This window comes from Rhinopithecus bieti, unplaced genomic scaffold, assembly GCF_001698545.2.
Source record: "Rhinopithecus bieti isolate Rb0 unplaced genomic scaffold, ASM169854v2 scaffold_62034, whole genome shotgun sequence".
Lineage (NCBI taxonomy): Eukaryota > Metazoa > Chordata > Mammalia > Primates > Cercopithecidae > Rhinopithecus > Rhinopithecus bieti.
Genome location: NW_016823752.1, coordinates 794,089 through 817,464, shown reverse-complemented (window position 1 = coordinate 817,464; position 23,376 = coordinate 794,089). Strand labels below are relative to the sequence as shown.

Below are 23,376 nucleotides of genomic sequence, written 5' to 3'. Positions count from 1 at the left end.
GGTTCCCACAGAAGGTTCCAGGGCCCCGGGTCAGGGCTGAGCACTGAGTCCCAGCTCTCTGCTCATCCCACCAGGTGGCTCTTGGACAAGTGCTCCACCTCTTCATGCCTCAGGGTCGTCCAGGGCGGAGCTGCAGCGCCTCACCACTGGGCTGATGGGCAGCTAGGGCGACGCTCAGCACTGTTGTGGCTTGAGTGTGTGTCCCTTCAAAACTCTGAAACTGGAACTTACCCCAAGATGACGGCATGGGGAGGTGGGGCCCTCGGGAGGTGACCAGGCCATGAGGGCTCTGCCAGCCCCTTCCATCTCTTCTCCCACGCGAGGACGCTGCAGCGAGGTGCTGCCCTGGAGACAGAGAGCCCTCAGCAGACACCAAATCTGCCGGCCCCCAGATCTGTGAGAAATGAGTTCCCGTCATCACCATGAGACTCCATGGTATTTTGTAGAACAGACCAGGACAGCACTTGCTGAATCACAGTGACCACCTGCTGTCATGAAGGCTGTAGCTGCAACCCAAGTACCAAAGACAGAGCTGCAGCCCAGCCCCCAGTGAAACTTCCTTGGAGACTGGAGCTCCTAGCGGGGTCTGGATTTGCACTGAAATGGACAGAAATGGTGTAAATGTTCACACTTTCACTCTGACTTCGTTAAGGAGGGGACACAGCTGCTTCTCCACCAGTGTCCTTGAGCGACACAGAGCTCCCAGGGGCTGCCTGCGGGAGGTGGGTAGATGAGGGCCGCTCCGCTCAGGCAAGGGTGAGGGCCAGCTGCAGGCGCCTCGGCCAGCAGAGCCTTGTGGAGGAGCACAGAGGACTTTTTAAAAGGGGACTGAAAATGTAGGCAAATATTCTCTTGAGTTGAAAACAATATACACGTAACTTGGGTTTTTAAGCCTTACTGTTCTTCAGCACACTCTTTCATTTACTCTTTAATTCCAGAATTAAACTTCTTTTCTCTAATCTGTAGATGAAATGGCCCATTTCTCTGAAAGGACCTTGGCAAAAAGCAACACTGTGGCCGGGCGCGGTGCCTCAAGCCTGTAATCCCAGCACTGTGGGAGGCCGAGACGGGCGGATCACAAGGTCAGGAGATCGAGACCATCCTGGCTAACACGGTGAAACCCCGTCTCTACTAAAAAAAAAAAAAATACAAAAAAAACTAGCTGGGTGAGGTCTGTAGTCCCAGCTACTCGGGAGGCTGAGGCAGGAGAATGGCGTAAAACCCGGGAGGCGGAGCTTGCAGTGAGCTGAGATCTGGCCAATGCACTCCAGCCTGGGCGACAGAGCGAGACTCTGTNCTCTGTCTCAAAAAAAAAAAAGCAACACTGTAATTTAAGGCAAATTAATGGGGAGAGGAGTTTAAAATTCACTAGGGTGAGTTTTAAAGTTTTAGTGAACTTTGGTTGTATTATTCTCAAACTACAATAAGGTAATTAAGTCACTGCTTTAAATGCTTACTAATGATTTTAAAATCAGCCAATGAACATGGCAGGCTTTCTGTATATAATGCTGCAGAAAAGTCTGCAATCTTGCTTCTGGTACTTCTATTACAAATTTGGATTTACTAAACTAGAGTGGAAGCCCTGCTTGAAAACTATTCCAGGCCTGGCGCGGTGGCTCACACCTGTAATCCCAGCACTTTGGGAGGCTGACGCGGGTGGATCACGAGGTCAGGAGTTCGAGACCAGTCTGACCAACACGGTGAAACTCTGTCTCTACTAAAAACACACACACACACACAAAAATTGCCAAGTGCGGTGGCTCACGCCTATAATCCCAACCACTCAGGAGGCTGAGGCAGGAGAATCACTTGAACCCGGAGGGCAGAGGTTGCAGTGAACCGAGATCATGCCATTGCACTCCAGCCTGGGCAATGGAGCAAGACTCCATCTCAGAAAAAAAAAAAAAGAAAACTATTTCAAACACAGCTGGGCAGAGGCAAAGCATACGAAGACCCTCCCTGCATAATGGTGAAATCTGTGAAATCAGGGACAATCAGAGAAAGCTACAGGCCCAGACTGTCAGCAGAGACATGAGGGGCCTTCGAAATGAAAGAACTACTCTACTGGTGTTTAATGACACGCTTAGAAACCACACCATAAACAAATCTAACAAAACAATAAAACTCAAGAAAATGGAAGCTAGCTATGATGACTTTGTTTTCCTTGTTTTTTGAGACAGGGTCTCTGTCTGTCACCCAAGGCTGGAGTGCAGGGCACGATCCTAGCTCATTGTGGGCTTGACTTCCTGGGCTCAAATGACGCTCCCACCTCAGCCTCGACTACAGGTGCCACCACCATGCCCAGCTCATTTCTGTATTTTCTGCAGAGATGGATTTTGCCATATTGCCCAGGCTGGTCTCGAACTCCAGGGCTTAAGCAATCTAACTGGCCTCAGCCTCCCAAAGTGCTGGGGTCATAAATGTGAGCCACCACGTCCAGCCTGTGATGATGTTTTAAAAGAACCAAACAAGTTTACACTTGGGCAGAGATTAAGTCCAACATCTGAATCCATGCAAACACACTGATATATGCCCACATGGACACCCATGAACTTGAATGCTGCCATGCTGGACGTAGGCCTTGCTATGTTTTGGCTCTGTGTCTCCACCCAAATTTCATCTCGAATTGTAATCCCCAGGTGTCGAGAAGTGACTGGATCATGGGACGGCTCCCCCATGCTGTTCTGGTGATAGTGGGGGAGTCTAACGAGAGCTGATGGTTTTAAAAGTGGCAGTTTTCCCCATGCTCACCTCCCCGTTGCTATGATTGTAAGTTTCCTGCGCCCGCCCCGCCGGTCATGTGGAACTGTGAGTCCATTAAACCTCTTTCCTTTACAAATCACCCAGGCTCGGGCAGTTCTTTATAGCAGTGTGAGAATGAACTGAACAGGCCTGGACACCAAGAATGTAAGGACACCTACACTGAGGTGGTTTCTTTCATTGCTAAGAATAACCATCCAACTACCTTAAAGTATCAGTCCTTGACTTTAGGTGTCACTATGGACGGTTCAATACGTTACCCAGAAATGTTGACAAACCTGAGCTTTCTACCGCTATTAAATCCAGAATGAAATTCAGGTATGCCGGTAGAAATTCCAATATTCAAATTACTCTAAGAAAATCATTTAAATCAAAAGTTGAAGTATGTTCAAGCCCCACGCTGAGCAGCAGGGAAGATCAGATTTCCTTACCCAGCACTGAGAGAGAACAGGGCCCCACTGGACACATGGGTAGCCAGAAAACAGACGCAGCACCCAAAGCCTTCACCCACAGGAGTTCACTCCGTGTCTGCCCCACAGGACGTAGGAGGCACTTGTCACGACTGCCAGCGCTGAGGACCTTGCTGCTGGTGGGGAGCAGCTCTGTAGGTCAAGAGGATCCTTGGCATGAAGTCCACAGGCACAGACGCTTGCCCTCCTGCAGCTCGTGTGTGTGTGCGGCAGTCCACGGCTGGAATCTGGGTGTGACTTAGGAGACAGCAGGGCCTACAAGAGATCTGGCTTCCCTGGCTCTACTGGGATCTGCGCTCCCAGAATCCAGCTCCCTGCGTGTGGAAAGAAACAGGGAGGCCCCCCCACAGCCCTGCTGAGCCCCAGGTGAGAGCCCAGGGCTGATACATGGGAATGAGTCACCTTCAGAGGGGCCCATTCAGGCCCCAGAAGAGCCCACAAACTTCCCCGCCCAGCCCCGAAGAAACTGTAGACCTGCAGGTGTAGGAGGAGCTCAGGAGTGCTGCTGAAGCCCTGGGGCAGTTCCTGCATCCAGGGGAACCTGAGGAAGGAGCCACACAAAGTGAGTCCTGCACTGTGAGGCCCAGAGAGAGAGAAAGAGGGATTCACACTTTGTAGGATAGCTTCTCCTTGCACAAACAGCTTTCAAATGCAGTAACTTTGCAAAGTTGAGCTAATATGGTTTGTGTTGTTCTTTAGTAAATTTTTTATAAATGGGGAAATGTGCACACTCTGAAAAATGGCAGTGCTGGGGACTAAACTGTGTCCCCCAAATTTCTTACATTGAAGTACTAACCCCCAATGTGACTGTATCTGGAGGTAAGGTCTTCAGGAGGTAACTAAGGCTAAATGTGGTCATAAGGGTGAGGTCCTAACCCAACAGAACTGTGGCCTTATAAGAGGAAGACAGCCAGGTGTGGTAGCACATGCCTGTCAACCCAGCACTTTGGGAGGCCAAGGCGGGAGAATTGCTTTAGCCCAGGTGTTCCAGACCAGCCTGTGCAACATTAGCAAGACCCTGTCTCTACAAAAACTAAAAAAATTAGTTGGGTGTGGTGGCACGCACCTGTGGTCCCAGCTACTTGGGAAGCTGAGGAGGGAAGACCACTTGAGCCCCAGAGGTTGAGGCTGCAGTAAGCACTGACTGCACCACTGCACTCCAGCCTGGGTGACAGAGCAAGACCCTGTCTCAAAAAAAAAAAAAAAAAAAGAGAGCGTCATCTCTGTCTCTACCATCTCTAGCACAGCAAGAATACCACCATATTCTTGAGTGTGCAGTTCAGAAGACAGTCCTCCCCAGAAGCCAACCATGCTGGTAACCCCATCCCAGTCAGACCTACAGCCTCTAGAACTGTGAGGAAATACATTCCTGTTGCTTAAGCTGCCCAGCCTGTGGTATTTTGTGATGGCAGCCCAACAGCCCAATGTGAGTGGCCTGATTTAGCTACTGTCAACCTCACCATGGTGCCAAAGGGACGCACTCAGGGGCAGCCATGCCTCAGCATCCACACAGCCCTTCGGTTTCCACTCTCAGTGCAGCACTCAGTAAGCTACACGAGATATTTACACTTTTATTTATTTATTTATTTATTTATTTATTTTATTTTATTTTTTTTTTTTTTTGAGACGGGGGGAGTCTCGCCTGCTGCCCAGGCTGGGAGTGCAGTGGCTGCGCGATCTCAGCCTCATTGCAAGCTTCCGCCCACCCTCCGGGGTTTACCGCATTCTCCTGGCCTCAGCCCTCCGGAGTAGCTGGGGACTACAGGCAGCCCGCCAACTCGCCCAGCTAGTTTTTTGTATTTTTTCAGTAGAGACGGCCGTTTCACCATGTTTAGCCGGGGGATGGTCTCCATCTCCTGACCTCGCTGATCCGCCGCTCTCGGCTCCTCCCAAGCTGCCTTTGGGATACAGCGTTGAGCCACCGCCCCGCCCCAAACACTTTTATTTTTATTTATTTTTTTGAGACGGAGTTTCACTCTTGTTGCCCAGGCTGGAGTGCAATAGCGTGATCTCGGCTCACTGCAACCTCTGCCTACCTCCACCTCCCAGGTTCAAGCGATTCTCCTGCCTCAGCCTCCTGAGTAGCTGGAATTACAGGTATACACCACCACGCCCGCCTAATTTTGTATTTTTAGTAGAGACAGGGTTTCTCCATGTTGGTCAGGCTGGTCTCCAACTCTTGACCTCAGGTGATCTGCCCGCCTTGGCCTCCCAAAGTGCTGGGATTACGGGTGTGAGCCACCGCGCCTGGCATCTACACTTTATTATAAAATAAGGTCGGCTTCATGTTTGATTTTGCCTAAGTGCAGGTTTCTGGGTATGTTAAGGCAGGCTGGAGTGAGCCATACTGTTTAGTAGCAGGTGTATTCAAATGCATTCTCAACTTAACATGGTTTTTTAAAAGTAATGTGTTTTTTTTAAACCAACAAAGCAAAGGTAAATAAAGTAAGTTTATTGGGATGTAACCCCATCATAAATTGAGGAGCATCCATACGGGCAAGCTATAAAATCTGGAAATTTAAATCAAATTAAATTCTGCTTTTAAAAAGATGCCTTAAGTTAACCAAGCATTTTGATAACATATTCAAATTTAATATATAAAATAGATGTATCCTGGAAGATATAATGAAGAACATGCCATGTGTATAAATTCAGAATACCCTTTTTATACAAAGAACTACAAAAAGTTACAAAGACAGCCTTCAGGAACCACACTTAGGAAAAGTGAGCCAGAGCTGCCTTCACGCAAAGCCTCCTTCAAAGAAGTTTCACAAAGACTCCAGAACCAGCTGAGTTTTGTGAAAAAGGAATTCCAGGTTTTCATCAGGCTGAAATTAGTTACAAACGAAGGAGACTGACTCGGGTGTGCTGACAATCTCAGCCTCAGCATCCCTGGGAGAAGCGCCTCCCAGAGTTCCGGCTTCAGGGAGCCTTGTCGCAGTACCGGACCGGTCTCATCAGCACAACCAAAATGGAAAGAAACAACAGCTCACCCGTCCTCAGGGCTACGTATACATTCAACACACTGTGGACAGCGGAGGAAATGGGTTCTGCTTGCTGACCACTAGCTTCTGATGCTGATGCGATATGTACCCTTTGATGTGGCCCTGCAGGACAGAAAGGGAGGAATTCGTTTACATTTTTGGATCTGAGTCATTACATTTTGGATCTGAGTCAAAGATGCTGGGTGATCTAATAAATTTGGCATTAAGCATTCTTCCCCAAGAGTGGCACAGTTCAGTTCAGCGGGAGGACAATGAATAAAAATAAATACAATCAACCCTCCATATTCATGGTGGGTTTCACATCCATGAATCCAACCAACTGTGGACTGAAAATATTTGGAAAAAAAAAAAAAACACCACATCTGTATTGAACATGTACAGATGCTCTTCCCTTGCCGTGATTCCCTAAACAATACAGTATAACAGCTATCTACAGTGCACTATTTTAAGTAACCTAGAGATAATTTAAAGTATACAGGAGGATGTGCATAGCTCATATGCAAATACTATGTCCTATCAGTGACTGCAGCACATGTGGATTTCGGTATCCGAGGCAGGTCAGAGAATCAACAGATACCGAGGGATATACCGCCGGTAAAGAACATGCAAACATACAGAGTATCCATCCCCTCATGCTCCAAGGTCCTGGTGAATGGTATTTCCTGGGCTAAAATTAGTTCTATCAAAAAAAAATACCTTCAATCAAAGCAAAAGGCATTTTAACAATTTTAACCCCACCACACTGAGGCTTCAAACTCTGGGCTGAATCCTGCTGTGAGTAGCTGCTTAAATCAAAACTAGGACTCACACACCATGTATATCAAGTTAGCCAGAATACACTGAACTTCGTCAATGTCCACGTCCTCCACCTGCATGAATTTCAAGGCAACCAGAAAAGCATCCAGAGACAGCTGGTGTGTTTTCAGTAACAAATACCTGGAAGAGGGGAGGAGACGGGCACTGCGGTTACTGACAGGACGCAGCACTCCGCAGCCAAGAAAAGGCACCTTTTAATAAGCCAGTGTTCTAAAGGAGTACAAAAATTCCCACCTATTAAACTCTAAAATACACTCTCAAAGAGCTATTAAATCTAATGTGACTTTTCAATCTTAAAAAAGTCACTAGTACAAATACAGTTTTTAATTATTTTCTAAGTATTTCATTAATCTAAGGTGCGTTTTTTTCACATTTTAATCTCCCTGAAATCAGGAAGCACCTGACAACAGGCTGTGTCTCATGGATTCAGCGAAATAGGGTCCCTACTCTTTGTGATGTGTTACCCACAGCTCTGTACAAAGTTGGCCTTGGCCTGAAGTTTACTGAACTGAGATCCTGCTGGGACGAGGACTCAGAAGACATGTGAGGAAACGAATGACGATCTCTGCATCTGCCTTTGTGACAGGCGGAGTGGCTGGGAGGGCTGCTTGGTCAGGACTAAGGGAGGGGAGTGAGTGGCAAGTCCTATGTGGTCTGATGAAATGTGGTACCGCGGTTCTCAGGGCTGATGTTCTCAAGTCGTCTTCTCACACAGAACCTGCTTACCTCCCCCAGAAGTCGAGGCACAGCTTGTGCTACTCACGCGTCTCCGCGCAGGGCCCCAGCAGGCAGTGGGCGGAGGCTTCATTTTATCCCACACAGCGGAAGGAAGAGGACCACCCTGCCCACACGGTAGCCTCCTCTCTTAGCCTGCAACGGCCCTGGACGTCTGACTGCTCTGCCGAGAGCCGCACTGGGAGCCCAGTGTGCTGGGAAAACGCTTACACTTTCTTAAAGAGGTTCCTGTAGGTGATAATCTTCAGTTTCTCCAGGATGAGGAAGATCCCACAGCGAATGAAGAAGGCCTCGTGCTTCGCCAGCGCCTCGTGCAGCAGCAGCAGGTTGCCCTCGCTGGTGAGGGGGGATGAGCGTCAGAAGGAGGGTGAGTTTCTCACACAGCATGCATGTCAACTCTCACCAGGCTTGCATTTTTAAAACCCCAAACAGAAAGCATAGCATACTCTACCTCACAGCTCTGGTTACTTCCGCAAACTGCATCAGGTGATACTTTTTCAGGAGCTCAACAGTGGGCATGTGACCCTAAGACAGAGTCAGTTTTCTAGAATGAAAACGCTTTCATTTTTGACAAAATTGTCTTTGATAAACATTCATATCAAGGAATTAAGTTTTAAGAAAATTGCAACCTGAGCTTCTTAGAATGTCCAAGATTAAACACATCACAGTCCATTAGGAAAACAACACTGGTCTAGAAATCAGAACACCTGGTGCAATACACTTTCGTCATGCCATGACACGTGACCTTGATCTTGACCTTCTCACATTTCTTCGCATTTCTATAACAGGAGAGTGATAACTGAAGAAATGCGAGTATAAGCATGCGATCTAGGAATACGGAGGTAGCTTCCAGAAGAATCAGCTAAGAATTTGACACTGGCTGTCTCTTAAATAGGGTGAGAGGTGGGGAGGGCAAGGTGACAGCAGCACTTCTCCATCACAATCCATTTGGAATTACAGAAGCTTTAGCCAGCTGTGTGTAATGCTTTTCTCGGTCAATTAACTTGCCAGTTATTTCAAGTATCAAAAATACATTTTAGTAACTAAATGAAATACCCAGAGAGAGGTTGAAATGACATTTTTCTTTCTCGGTGAATCCACTGCTTTTAACTTAGGTTTTAAGGGAGTAATACAAATAATAGGTACTTATTTTGTCACATGAATATTAAACTGTCGAGCTAAATACTTTAAAGGGAAACAGGACACAGGGAAAGCTTTTCTAGAAGGACCTGGAGGCGTAAGGCATGAAGCTCTGGGTTTCGGCCACACACAGTGTATGCTCCTTCTTTATTTTGGGGTGCGCTCATACACAGCTCAGGCTGTGATCAACCACTGTCTGCTAGGTTCTAAAAAGCCTATCAGCTGTCAACTTTGTGAAAAAACCAGGATCTATAAACAGGGAGTAACAACCACTCACCAATAGCATTTTTACTGGAAGCAAATAGATCAGAATCATCCTTTTGTTCTTTTGACTAGAACGGTGACAATGCTCAAAGGCAAACGACAGGTACTCCTCGGCTGCAAAGAAGGCAGAGCCAGCACGCGTAAGACCAACGCACCTGCTTCAGGCCCTTTCCTGCTCCGTATTCTACCACTGTCTCCTGATTTAAAAGGCAAAAGCCCCCTCCCTTTATTATCTCAAAAAATATCAGCCTGGTTTCATTTCTGTGATCAATGACTTTCCTTAAGTAAAATCTATAACCCCAAATTCAACAGGAACTGCCTGGGAAGTCCTACTTAACAGAGAAAAACTGAAGAAACTAACTTTCACAGAGATTCTGATTTGCCTAAGGTCATCTGGCAAGCCATTATGATAACATTTTAAAAGTTTGACCCTGCTCAGATGATTTCTACATTAATGAAAATACAAAGACGTATTTAAAATGTACTTTCACAATACATTTTAATCACTCATAATTCAACAGAATGAAAATAACTTAGTGAAAGACCATCCTCCAGCTTAACATATAATTAGTGATCATATATCTTCTATTTCAAATGACCACATGCTTTAAAAAATTCTTATTAACATATATTGATTGTGTCCTGACAGCAATCTTAAAAAAGGATTCCATTTCATGTAAAACAGATTTGAATTTAATAGATTTCAAAATACAAAAGTAATTCTATTTGTCAAGATTAATCCTATGAACTGCACATGACAGGCCTGTGGAGAGCTCGCCCGTGCGAGGAACTCTCAGAACAGGCAGGAGCTGAGCCTCGTCCTGAGGCCGGAAAGCTGAAGGCAGAGGAAACGTCAGGGGTTTCTGGACAATGATTCCACATTCTCCCGAGGTGATGGGAAGAGGCTTTGCTAAGGCTGGGTTTGGGTCAAGAATTAGGAAAGTGAGATGTTCCTGTTTATGTAAGTTCTTCCTGAGCAGTGATATTGAGTCCCAAATACAAGAGAACAGAGATGCTCAGAGCTGCAGAGGCCCTCCCTTATGCAGAATGGGTCACCAGAAGCAACAGGCCCTAGGGTCTGGGTTGAGGCCTAGGGAACCCACACTGAGACCACATACTGCCTCTGCTCCTAAACTGTGTGGCCACATTGGCACAAAAAGCAACCAGTCTTGCACAGTAAGCGTGAACGCTGTGGGGCCAGTGTTGCTTCCAAACCACAAAGCCATGATCCATGAGGAGCCCTGTGGGGCTGAGACCAAGGAACAAGGATTCACTCAGAGTCTGCAGTATCCCACCCGCTGCCAGTTTGACTTTTGCAACCTAGCCTCTAAAAAGTGTACCTTTGCTACTGCCCAAGGTAATCTCAAATTCTCCTGGATGTACAAAATGCATTTTCTTTTTTTTTTTTTTTCTTGAGACGGAGTCTCACTGTGTCGCCCAGGCTGGAATGCAGTGGGCGCGATCTCCGGCTCACCTGCAAAGCTCCGCCCTCCCCGGTCCCGCCCCATTCCCCAGCCTCACTCAAAAAAACTAACAACAAGGTCCCGCCACCCAAAAAAGCCCGCCTAATTGTAATTTTTTAGAGGACGGAAAAAGGGTTTACAACAGTTAGCCAGGATGACATCCATCGGTACAAAGGAAACCTCCTGATCCCCCGTACACAACACAAAAACACAAACCAATGCAGGAATTAAAAACATGGCCAAACAGCGCCCCAAAAGGCCAAAAATGCATTTTCTTTTTTTTTTTTTTGAGATGGAATCTTGCTCTGTCACTCAGGCTGGAGTGCAGGGGCACGATCTCGGCTCACTGCAAGCTCTGCCTCCCGGGTTCACGCCATTCTCCTGCCTCAGCCTCCCGAGTAGCTGGGACTACAGGCGCCCGCCACCGCGCCCGGCTAATTTTTTGTATTTTAGTAGAGATGGCGTTTCACCATGGTCTCGATCTCCTGACCTTGTGATCCACCCGCTTCGGCCTCCCAAAGTGCTGGGATTACAGGCGTGGGCCACTGCACCCAGGTAAAAAATGCATTTTCTAATAGTTAAAGCAAGCTGAGATTTTTCTGCTGTCTTTGAGGGAACCTTAGTCATTTTGCATCAAATAATATATTTTGGTTGGAGTCGAAAATATCTAGTGGGGTATAAATCTCTGAAATTAATAAATTAATGAAAGTATACAACAACTGAGATACTCCAAATATTCTCTTACATAAATAATATAAAATCACAGGGAAGAAAATCACCACGATCTTTGCAGACATTTTATCCACTTAAATACAATCACGGCTCTAGGAATTCCTGGCAGTCCAATGGAAACAGCATCTCTGAGCTACAAGCAGAAGATCTACGGCCGGCGCTGGCTTTTTGGGGACACAGAATCGCTCAGTAATCTCAGAACATCACACTCTCAATGGCTTTCTATTTCTTTTACGGTCAAACAAAAGGGGTGGATGACACAGACTTAAATAAAGTTTTTAGCTCTAAAGATGTCAGAAACTATGAATATGTCGCATCAATATTAATAATCATTTCTGGCTATGTTAGGTATTCAAAAATACCACCTAATGCATCCTCAGAAGAAAAAAAATCAGTCTTAATAAAATCCAATAGGATAGAATTTAAAAGTTTCTCTACCTTTATGCTTCATGTTAAGAGAGAAAAAAAAGAGAGGAACAGATAAGAAAAGCCCTTCTTTAAAAGCCCTAGATCTACTAAAAACTGTGAAAGGAAATCAACAGTCAGACTATATAAGCCTATACAGTAAAAACTGTGAAAGGAGGCCGGGCGCGGTGGCTCAAGCCTGTAATCTCAGCACTTTGGGAGGCCGAGACGGGCGGATCACAAGGTCAGGAGATCCAGACCATCCTGGCTAACACGGTGAAACCCTGTCTCTACTAAAAAATACAAAAAACTAGCTGGTCGAGGTGGCGGGCGCCTGTAGTCTCAGCTACTCGGGAGGCTGAGGCAGGAGAATGGCGTAAACCTGGGAGGCGGAGCTTGCAGTGAGCTGAGATCCGGCCACTGCACTCCAGCCTGGGTGACAGAGCGAGACTCCGTCTCAAAAAAAAAAAAAAAAAAAAAAAAACTGTGAAAGGAAATGGTCAGTCTATACAAGCCCATAGAATAAAAAGCCACAGCATCCTTAGGAAAGGGCTGTTATTGATCTTGCATTGCCTAAAGTTATGTTGCTTCATGTACTTGGGGCTGTGTGCTCAGCAAATAGCTGAAGAAGAGTTTAAAGTCTGGTCTCAGTACAACAGAGGACATCACAAAGAATGATGCCACGACAGCCAATAAGAAAATTACAAAAAGAAGAAAGGACTAGTTTCCTGTTCTTGAGAAAGTTACCAACATAAACTAATACAATAATGTCAGGTGAGGCAGCAACACACTGCACGAGGCTGTTTAAACGTGAGCTCTGATGCCAGGTCCAACGGCATATCCCCTGCTTCTAAGTCATTCCATGTGGGATTTGTAGGTCGTTTAGTCAGTCGCTGAACTAAATGTTGTCCTAATCTCCATTTCCTATGTCAACATAACCAGCATCTATTACAGGGTCAAAAGGCAAATAGAGAAGACAATGATTTGCATTCTATTCCGAAAACAGTCATGCTGAGTGAACTCAGAAAGGATGTCTGTGATGCCTGCAAGACTCCAGCATGCACTTCAGAGATGCAGTGTGGATGAAGAACCTTCAATATAATTTCCCTTTATTTCATCAGCTTTGGTGTCAAATATGTATATATAAGTTGATCTGTATTTACACAAATATTCTACCCTTAAAAATAAAATACAGTAATTGTGTTCTCTGAAACTATATTATTCAAAGTTGTTCAGAATGCAACGTCTTATTTAAAATACTGGGAAAAAAAGATTAGCAACATACCTTGCTTAAAGTCACTGTCAAACATGGCCTTGCGTCCAACGTAGTATTTGTATGTTACTCTCTGTGCAGTGCTGTAATCGTCTTTCAGGTTTGAGCTGTCAATTGCTCTAATTAGGGGTTTACATAAATGGAGTTTGTTGATCTATAATGAATAACAATCCATTTAAAATATTTAAAAACAACAAAAACGGGGTAAAACAAATTACTATGCATGTCTCCTCAAAATGCAAACTGCAAAACCTATTATATCACAAAAATTATTTATATGATAATAAAAACCAAAACAGAAAGCAGCCATTGTAGACGACATTCACCCTGGGAGGCGCTGGGAAGCCGTTCCAGGTGGCACAGCCCTGCAGGAGCCTGTGCTTATGCAGCACCGGCAGGAAGGTGGGGTGCTCTACAGGAGTGGAAAGCCCTGGACAAAAGGCACAAGGCCCAGCTGCTGACACACGATGGGCTGCTCTTCACCTGACTGACTTTATGTGGCAATGGTTTCTGTATCCATCTATCCATCTATACGCCTGCTTTTCCATAGTTAATTACGACCACAGAAGACAAAAGGCTCTGGAGTGAAACCGCCTGCACTGAAAGTCCAAGTTCACCACTCCGGGCCAGCTGCTTCAGACGCAGGTGCCTTCGTCTCCCCAGGGCCAGGCGCGCTGGCCTCAGAGGCCGGTTGTCAACAGGAGACATGCAGAACAGCGCCTTGCCCCAGCAGGCATTCAACAAAGGTTCGCTATTAAGACTAGGAATACGGTTATGACCATTTCGCAAGCAACGCCAGGGAGGCTAGCTAACCATATATGATATGTGGGAGGACAAGGAGAATGGAAAATTGTAAAGACAGAAAGAATTCAAACAGAAGCGCACCTTGAAGTAGATTTTAAACAACTGATTCACCAGAAACAGCATGCCCCACTTCTTAGAGTCCTCTATACCAGCACGGCTATGGGGAAATAATTTTTTTTTAAGTTACATAGCAAATAAAAATTTTATTTCACAAAATAAACTGCCTAAACAAATTAGTATCTTGAGGTAAAGTACCAAAGCTCAAGTCATATTCATATCAAGTCATATTCATCAAACAAAATAACATTATGAAAAAAGATGTCTTACCTGATGGGTAAAAATGAAAGAAAAAGCAAACCAGGAAAATCCCAATTAACTACTTGAGTAACATCCTCCCTCCGCGTCACCAGCTAAAAACTGCCTCGTTTGCAGTAACAATGTGTAAAAGTTAACTGTTATAAACCATTTTGAAAATGGAAAATAGGGCATAGTGGTGCGCGCCTGTAATCCTGGCTACTCAGGAGGCTGAGGCTGAAGAATCACTTGAACCCGGGCCAATGCATTTCAGCCTGGGTGACAGAGCATGACTCCGTCTCAAAAAACAAAAACAAAAAAAGAAAAGAAAAATGGAAAAATACCTTCTCATCAGGACAACAAAACGAACCAGTAAAACGCACAAAGAGGATGAGTCCCACCAAGGAAGACACAGAAAGTACACACTGTGGACGTCCATCTACATGACGTCACCAGAAAGGCAGGAAGTGACCCACAGTGGAACAAACCCGGACAGCAGAAAGGGCCTGCCCCAAATGAGGGATGAGGGAAGCTTCTGGGTTGACAATCATGTCCTACACCTCAACAGCAAGCAGACAGATAATACTGTAGGTAGTTAATCATGTCCTACACCTCAACAGCAAGCAGACAGATAGTATCGTAGGTAGTTCACTGTCCTATACCTCAACAGCAAGCAGACAGATAGTATCGTAGGTAGTTCACTGTCCTACACCTCAACAGCAAGCAGACAGATAATACAGTAGGTAGTTCGCTGCATGTAAATTTACCTCAAAAGACTGAAGAAACAGAAACTGAAGCACCTGGGTGGGGGGGTGTGCCTCTGTCTGCAATTAACTTGGAAATAGTCACATGTTACACAACATTTTGGTCAACTACAGATGACCATTGAGATGGCGGTCCTACAGATTCTCATACTGTATTTTTACTGCATCTTTTCGGTGTTTAGATATGTTTAGAAACACAAATAATTCCCATTGTGTTCCGGTTGCCTGTTACAGCATTCAGTGTGGCCACACAAGGGCTGCTCTTGCTCCTGGCAGCCTGGGAGCCACAGGCTACTCCACACAGTGGTGGTGTGTACTAGGCCATGCCATCTAGGTTTATGGAAGTACACAACAAAATGAGAAAATCACTCAGAGTCAAGGCACAAAAATACAAAAGTGCCAAGTACAGAAAACAAGCAGGTGGTTTACAAGCCAGAGAACATAAAATTACTCTTAAAGACCAAAATGTGGCCATATAGAAACACTTAAAATAATGTAAAAATACAATTTTAAAATGTCAAAGCCTGTTGTATAACTGCCTGTGAGCTGCTCTAAGCGGCTCTGTGACTTTTATCACTCCCTAGTGTATGACCTCAAACAAGAGTGTCTCCAGGTCTCGTTTTCCTCATCTGAAAACGGAGACAAATGATAATACTGTTCTATGACTTCAAAGAGTTACGGGAAAACCAAACAAAACACACAAGTACTATGTAAGTCACATAAAATGCTGCACGTATGGTAATATCGTAGCTGGTCTGGCACCAGGAACAATGACCTCTATTGGAGAGTGTGTGACGAAAGCAAACCCCAAGGGGAAAGATGTCACTGGATTTTTGCCTCTGTCTTCTGAGTGTCCCCTCGGGGTGGAAATGATGGGTCACACGGCAGCTCTACATTCAACTTTGAGGAACTGCCTTCCCGTTTCTGCACAGCAGCTGCACTGGTTTTGTTCCCCTGGCAATGTGTACGAGGCTCCAGTCTCTGCATCCTCGCTGGCGCTGCCCATCTTTCTGATTACAGTCCTACCGCTGGGTGTGGACTGGCAGCTCTCGGAGGTTCTGATTTGCATTTCAAGTGACTGATGCATTAGTCATTGGTGACTAATGATGTTGAGCATCTTTTCATGCACTTACTGGCCACTTGTGTATTTTGTTTGGCAGATTTTTCAAATTCTTTAACCATTTTAAAATTGGATTGTCTTTTTACTGTTGAGTTGTAATAGTTCTTTATATATTCTGGATATTAGGCCCTTACCAGATGTATTATTTGATAGTTTATGATTGTTTTTTACTTTTTTGAGAATGTCCTTTGAAGTCCAAAGTTTTTAATTTTGATGAAGTCCAATTTATTTTTTCCTTTGGTTGCTTATGCTTTTGTTGTCGTATCTGAGAAGCCACTGCCTAATCAAAGGTCATGAAGATCACTGCTGTGCAGGAATATACCACCAAGCAAAATTTCAAGTATTCATTTAAGAAACACTGATTGGCCGGGCGCGGTGGCTCAAGCCTGTAATCCCAGCACTTTGGGAGGCCGAGACGGGCGGATCACGAGGTCAGGAGATCGAGACCATCCTGGCGAACATGGTGAAACCTCGTCTCTACTAACAAATACAAAAAACTAGCCGGGCGAGGTGGCGGGCGCCTGTAGTCCCAGCTACTTGGGAGGCTGAGGCGGGAGAATGGCGTAAACCCGGGAGGCGGAGCTTGCAGTGAGCTGAGATCCGGCCACTGCACTCCAGCCTGGGCGACAGAGCGAGACTCCGTCTCAAAAAAAAAAAAAAAAAAAAAAAAAACACTGAGCTCCTGGAGTGCAAGGAGCGCGAGTGATGGAGAAGGCCCAGGCCCTCACGCACTTGGCAATCAAATACACATCACCTACACAGTCATCAATCATTCGGTAAACGCAGTGAAAGAAATGTACAGTCTGCTATGAATGTTTATAAAAGGGAAATCTGATCCACTGTGAAGTCCAGCAGCGAGAGGCTTTAGAGAAGGCGGAAACCTTTAAACGAGCGTAGACAGCCAGGAGTCGAGGAGAACCTTCCAGCAAAGGAAACGGCACTCATGGGAGGCCTCAGTGGGAAAGTGCCATGGCATAGGAAGGACTTTTCTACAGTCCAGCCTTGGAAGGAAAGTTCTGAAGCGAGGCTGGGTATAGTATCCCCACAGTACTATACATCTTGCAGGCTTGGCTGAACAGTTGCACAACTCAAACTCTGGTTATCTTCAGCAATAGGACGCCTGAGGTCAGAGGCTCCTCCTTGGTTAAACCAGCTAAGATCAGCAGGATGCTAAGTGGAAGTCCACCTGGCCTTTGCAGAGCCTCCAATTTCATTACAATCTCATTTTCATGCTCAGTGACACTCCCACCAGTGCCACAACGGCTGACAATCAGCACGACAATGATGAGGAGAAGCCATAAAAGGACAAAAAGATGGCAGCACTTCAGCTCCCAGAAGCTCACCGCCCATTTCCAGAAAAGCGATTAATATTCTTCCCCTTGCTTTCAATGTCCAACCCCTTCATTCAAGAAACCCTCTATTTCAATCCCCTCACCCCTCAGGAGTAGAGAAGTTGATTTGTGAGTCACACTCCTGCTTCTTCATCCCTTGGCCTTTACATACAACTTGCTCTGCTCAACACTTACTTTTGGTTTCATGGATTGGATCTATGACACCCAACAGGAAAAGTTCCCATCTTTTGAGGCTACCAAGTTTACTGGCAACAGACACAGTGAGTGAAAAGAGAGGCTGGGCTACTGCTATTGTTTGGATATGGATTTTTGGCCACATCAAACCTCATGTTAAAACAGGATCCCCGTTGTTGGAGGTGGAACCTAATGGGAGGTTTTGGGGTCATGGCGGCAAACGCCTCATGAATGGCTTGGTGCTGTCCTTGCCGTAATGAATGAGTTCTCGCTCTGAGCTCCTGTGAGCGTTCCCAAGGAGCTGGTTGTAGAAGAGACTGATGCCTCCCCTTCTATCTCCTGACTCCTCTCTTGCCATGTAGTGGGCTCCTCTTCATCTTCTAGCATGAGTGGAAGCACTCTGAGGCCTTACCAGAAGCAGATACGAGCACCATGCTTCTTGTGCAACCTGCAGAACTGTGAGCCAAATAAATCTCTTTTCTTACATTCCCCAGCCTCAGGTATTCCTTTATAGCAACACGAGAGGACTAAAACAACTACTCTCTGGGAACAATAGTTTTTGTTTATTTATATATGGATACCTTTGATAATCTTTCTTTGTTTTAAAATTTCCTAAATCTCACAAATAAATGTAATTATATACTGGGTGAAGAGATGGGAGTTTTAGAAGAAAAAATGGAAACTCTAAAGTAGAATCAGATGGAAAGTTGAGAATTTAAAAATAAATAATGGCAGAAAAGATCAGTCAACTTGTAAGCAGGTCAATACAAATTACCTAAAATGGAGGAGAGAGGAAAAAAAAGATTGAGGCCAGGTGCAGTGGCTCACGCCAACAATCCCAGCACTTTGGGAGGCCGAGGAGGGTGGATCACTTGAGGTCAGAAATTCAAGACCAGCCTGGCCAACATGGTGAAATCCCATCTCTACTAAAAACACAAAAATTAGCTGGACGTGGTGGCATGTGCCTGTAATCCCAGCTATTCAGGAGGCTAAGGCAGGAGAATGGTGTGAACCCAGGAGGCGGAGGTTGCAGTGAGCTGAGATGGCGCCACTGCACTCCAACCTGGGCGACAGAGCAAGACTCTGTCTCCAAAAAAAAAAAAAAGGTTAAAAAATAAACAAAGAGACTAACAGTGGCCTGTGTGGGATAATATCACGCATTTAACACATACGCAGTTGAAATCCCAGAAAGAGGAGAGAAAAAATGGGGCCAAAAGTAGTTGAAGAATGTAAAATATTACATTTTTAAAAACATCAACTTACAAATACAGGAAGCCCAATGAACCCTAAACAGGAGAAATTAAAGAAAAAAAAAGCCAACTATGCACATCAGAGTCAAATGACTGATGCCAAATGATAAAGAGAAAATCGCAGCCAGAGGAAAAACACCCATTCTATACAGGGAGCGACGGCAAGGCCTCGTCAGAAGCAAAGGAAACCAGACGGAATGACATTTTTAAAGTGCCAAAAGGAAAAAAACTGTCAACCCACAAGACTCCATGTAGCAAAAGGAGCCTTAAAAAATGATGGTAATCTTCTTCACTGGTAAAAAGAGAAAATTTCTTTAAAAAAATAAAGACAGTTTCAGAGAAATGAAAGCTTAGAGGATTCACTGCCCTCAGACCCTCAACAAATGCAAATGTGGAAGAAAGTGCTTCAGGAAAGGGAAATGGCACCAGACGGAAAATGGTTCCTGCAGAGAGGAGCTTCAGGCATGGTCAAACGTGGGCAAACGAAAAGACTCTTTTTTTCCCTCAGCTCTTATTTCTTTTACAAAACAATCAACTTTTTAAAGCAAAAATAACGATGGCTGTGGGATTACAATATGTGTAGAAGTAAAATACACGTCAACAATAAACACAGGCCAGAAAGGGTGAACACTGCGACAAAAACCACGACCGACAGCGTCCGACGGTCCTCAAGGCCTTACTCACGTGTCGCTGGCACAGACCCGGAAACAGCTCATCAGTAACTCGGCTGCTTTTTCCAACATGTCCCCAACTTTGCTTTTTCCTTTCTTTACCAACTGTTGATCTGCCTAATAAAATATAAAAAATTTATTTTATTTCATTTTTCCGAGACGAGATCTTGCTGTGTCACCCAGGCCGGAGTGCAGTGGCCCAATCACACCTCACTCACAGCAGCCTCAACCTCCTGGGCTCCATTCATCTTCCCACCTCAGCCACCTGAGGAGCTGGAACCATGGAAGCAGGCACCACCATGCCTGGCTAGGTTTGGGTGTTTTTTTTTGTTTTTTTTTTTTGTTTTTTTTTTTGTAGTGACAGGGTCTCACTTTGTTGCTCTGGCTGGTCCTGAACTTCTGACTCCAAGTAACCCTCTCATCTTGGCCTCCCAAAGTGTTGGGATTACAAGCGTGAGCCACTGTGCCCAGCCAAAACATTGATTTCTTAAAGCAAAAAATGGGTACAATTAAGAGCCAAAGTCCCGACAGATTCTGGAGAAATCAGCTAGCATGTACTATAGTATTTTTAAAAATTGAGAAGTCTGTATTATTCCAATTCTTCCACAAACCTAATCTTTCTTCAATTATTTCAAGTTAAGTCAGTCACCAACTTTTCAAACCTGCACTGCATGTTACTAAGTGATTGAGCTCTCTTCCTTCAGTCCCTGAAGCTGGCTAGTCAAAACGCTTGAAATAAAAACGTTTAACAAATACCAAAGTCATTGCTGAGTCTGATTTTTCCCTCGCATTTGCAAGGATGGCCTTGGTTAAAGAAAGAACCTGTTTCTCCCACTTGTGTTCTCCACAAACGCAAGGCCTACAACAGGCTTGCAAATGACCCACAGCTCAAACTATATTCACGACAACACTAAGCCATCATGGTCTTTTTTTTACTATATTAACATTTGCACTGATGGTGCAAAAACAGCAATAGGTAAAATGCTGGAGTGCCCCCACCGGCAGCAAACTACACAAGTGATCATCATGTTCTTAAATACCAGACACTTTGCAATCAATCAATCAATCAATCAATCAATCAACAAACCAGTAAAAATAGTTTCCTTTTAACAACGTCCTTGGTGAGCCAAGCACAGTGGCTCACACCTGTAATCCTGGCACTTTCGGGAGGCTGAGGTGGGAGAATCACTTGAGCCCAGGAGTTTGAAACCAGACTGGGCAACATGGCAAGACTCTGCCTTTATAAAAAAAAAATTAAATTTGCCTGGTATCGTGGCATACACCTGTAGTCCCAGCTACTCGGGAGGCTGAGGTGGGAGGCTTCATTCAGCCCCAGGAACTCAAGGCTGCAGTGAGTTATGATTGCGCCAGGGTACTTCAGCTGGGTGACAGAGCAAGACCATCTCTAAATAAATAAATAAAATGTCCTTGATAATGCAGTAAATACGAATTTTCTTATATCTTGGTCCTTGAGCACACGTTTTTTATATTCTTTGTGAAGAAATGAGAAGCATACAGCAATTCTGTTGCACACGGGTATCTCATGGCTGTTTACAGAAAACCTCTGGACAGCTGTGAGCTGGACTAACTGCTTCTTGTGGAACAGAAAACTGACAGACAGACACAGCTAGCTACCCAGGCTTGGGCATCTGGCTGACCATACTCTCCAAAACGAATGAAACAAATCTGTCACTTCCAGGCAAACAACTGATGGTACTGGTTGCCAACAACGACATTTGTGCTTTCAAGAAAAATCAGAATTCTGGAAAATTTTTATCAACTACCGTGAGTTTTGCAGCTTTTCCTTACTCCAAGGCTTTTCTGATGAGGCCCCTGTAGATGTTAAGAAAGGCAGGGGTTTGGGGGTTGGGTTTTTAACAGTGGTGTGCCAACACTTGGGAGTTGCTGCATGGCTCAGTAAGACAATACTCTCCAAATGGTCTGCTATGGTCTGAATGTTTGTGTCCCCTCCAAAACTCATGCTGAAATCCTAACCCTCAAAGTGACGGTGTTTGGAACAGAGGCCTCTGGGAGGTGATGAGGTCATGAAGATGAAGCTGTCAGGAATGGGATTTGAAGCGATCCTTTGCCCCATCTACCACGTGCAGACACAGCAAGAAGGTGCTTTGAGGCAGGAAGCAGCCCTTTTCATCAGACACTCAATCTGCTGGTGACTTGATCTTGGACCTCCCTGCCTCCAGAACTGTGAGACATAAATGTTTGTTGGTTACAAGCCACCCAGTTTATAGTATTTTCTTACAGCAGCCCAAATGGACTAAGACATGACTGACACAAGATACTATGAAATCCATTCAAAGTGCTTTAGGCAGATCAGTGGATTTTAGTGTAAAGATAGAAAAAGTTTATTGGGACTCTTCAGAAGCCACATGGTAACTAACCTTTTAAAAAAAACTGCCTCTTGGAGTTTTCATATGTAGAGTCAAAGCATTATCTCAATGGTCTGGAAAGCCTAGGAGAATATTCCTCTCTTTTCCATCTACGTCTTTGTGATGTAGCCTTTCAGCATCAGGCAGAGAAATACTTTACTAAAAACAGTGTACTGCAACAGAGTAAGTGCAGAAGCAGGCAAGAGAACCAGATGGCTTCTGCTGAACTAGGCATCAAAGAGGTCAAAAGTGATGTGACACCACTTTTCTTAGTATTTTGTTTTGGAAATAGTTATTTTTTATTTAAAAAGTCAGTTATGTTTCATGTAAAAGGTTTATTGTTGCTTTAAAATGAATAAATTTTTAAAAATCTTTTCTAATTAAAATTTCTAATACCGTAAATATAAATAGATATAACAAAGATAAAAGTTCTCTGAGGTCTTCAGTACACTTTTCAGTTCTAAAATTTCCATTTGGTTCTTTTTTTTATTTTTTATTATACTTTAAGTTCCAGGGTACATGGGCACAACATGCAGGTTTGTTACATATGTATACATGTGCCACGTTGGTGTGCTACACCCATTAACTTGTCATTTACATTAGGTATATCTCCTAATGCTATCCCTCCACACTCCCCCCACCCCACAACTGGCCCCGGTGTGTGATGTTCGCCTTCCTGCTGTTTTGGTTACTGTAGCCTTGTAGTATAGTTTGAAGTCAGGTGGCATGATGCCTCCAGCTTTGTTCTTTTGGCTTAGGATTGTCTTGGCAATGCGGGCTCTTTTTTGGTTACATATGAACTTTAAACTAGTTTTTTCCAGTTCTGTGAAGAAAGTCATTGGTAGCTTGGCCGCCCACGGTGGCTCAAGCCTGTAATCCCAGCACTTTGGGAGGCCGAGATGGGCGGATCACAAGGTCAGGAGATCAAGACCATCCTGGCTAACACGGTGAAAACCCATCTCTACTAAAAAATACAAAAAACTAGCCGGGCGAGGTGGCGGGCGCCTGTAGTCCCAGCTACTCGGAGGCTAAGGCAGGAGAATGGCGTAAACCCGGAAGGCGGAGCTTGCAGTGAGCTGAGAACTGGCCACTGCACTCCAGCCCGGGCGACAGAGCGAGACTCCATCTCAAAAAAAAAAAAAAAAAAAAAAAAAATGCTTGTGATTTCTGCATGTTGATTTTGTATCCTGAGACTTTGCTGAAATTGCTTATCAGCTTAAGGAGATTTTGGGCTGAGATGATGGGGTTTTCTAAATATACAATTGTGTCATCTGCAAACAGGGACAATTTGACTTCCTCTTTTCCTAATTAAATACCCTTTATTTCTCTCTCCTGCCTGAATGCCCTGGCCAGCACTTTCAACACTATGTTGAATAGGAGTGGTGAGAAAGAGCATCCCTGCCTGTGCCAGTTTTCAAAGGGAATGCTTCCAGTTTTTTCCCATTCAGTATGATATTGGCTGTGGGTTTGTCATAAATAGCTCTTATTATTTTGAGA

General features: G+C 44.8%; 1 protein-coding gene across 4 annotated transcripts in view; it reads right to left on the bottom strand.

Annotated features, from left to right (window-relative positions):
• Positions 1–3,426: 3,426 nt before the first annotated feature.
• PCID2 (PCI domain containing 2) overlaps positions 3,427–23,376 on the bottom strand; it is a 39,640-nt gene continuing 19,690 nt past the window's right edge. The window contains exons 7-15 of one of the 4 annotated variants that reach the window (XM_017861774.1): positions 19,506–19,609; positions 13,949–14,024; positions 13,076–13,217; positions 9,204–9,304; positions 8,238–8,311; positions 7,997–8,122; positions 7,048–7,171; positions 6,224–6,337; positions 3,427–3,771 (exon numbers count right to left, since the gene is read on the bottom strand). In XM_017861774.1, the coding sequence (XP_017717263.1) occupies positions 6,248–6,337; positions 7,048–7,171; positions 7,997–8,122; positions 8,238–8,311; positions 9,204–9,304; positions 13,076–13,217; positions 13,949–14,024; positions 19,506–19,609 (837 nt within the window). In that variant the 3' untranslated portion in view covers positions 3,427–3,771; positions 6,224–6,247. Of the gene's footprint in view, positions 3,772–5,660; positions 6,338–7,043; positions 7,172–7,996; positions 8,123–8,237; positions 8,312–9,203; positions 9,305–13,075; positions 13,218–13,948; positions 14,025–19,505; positions 19,610–23,376 lie in introns of those variants that run through there. The other 3 variants (XM_017861776.1, XM_017861772.1, XM_017861775.1) reach the window with 3 other exon arrangements.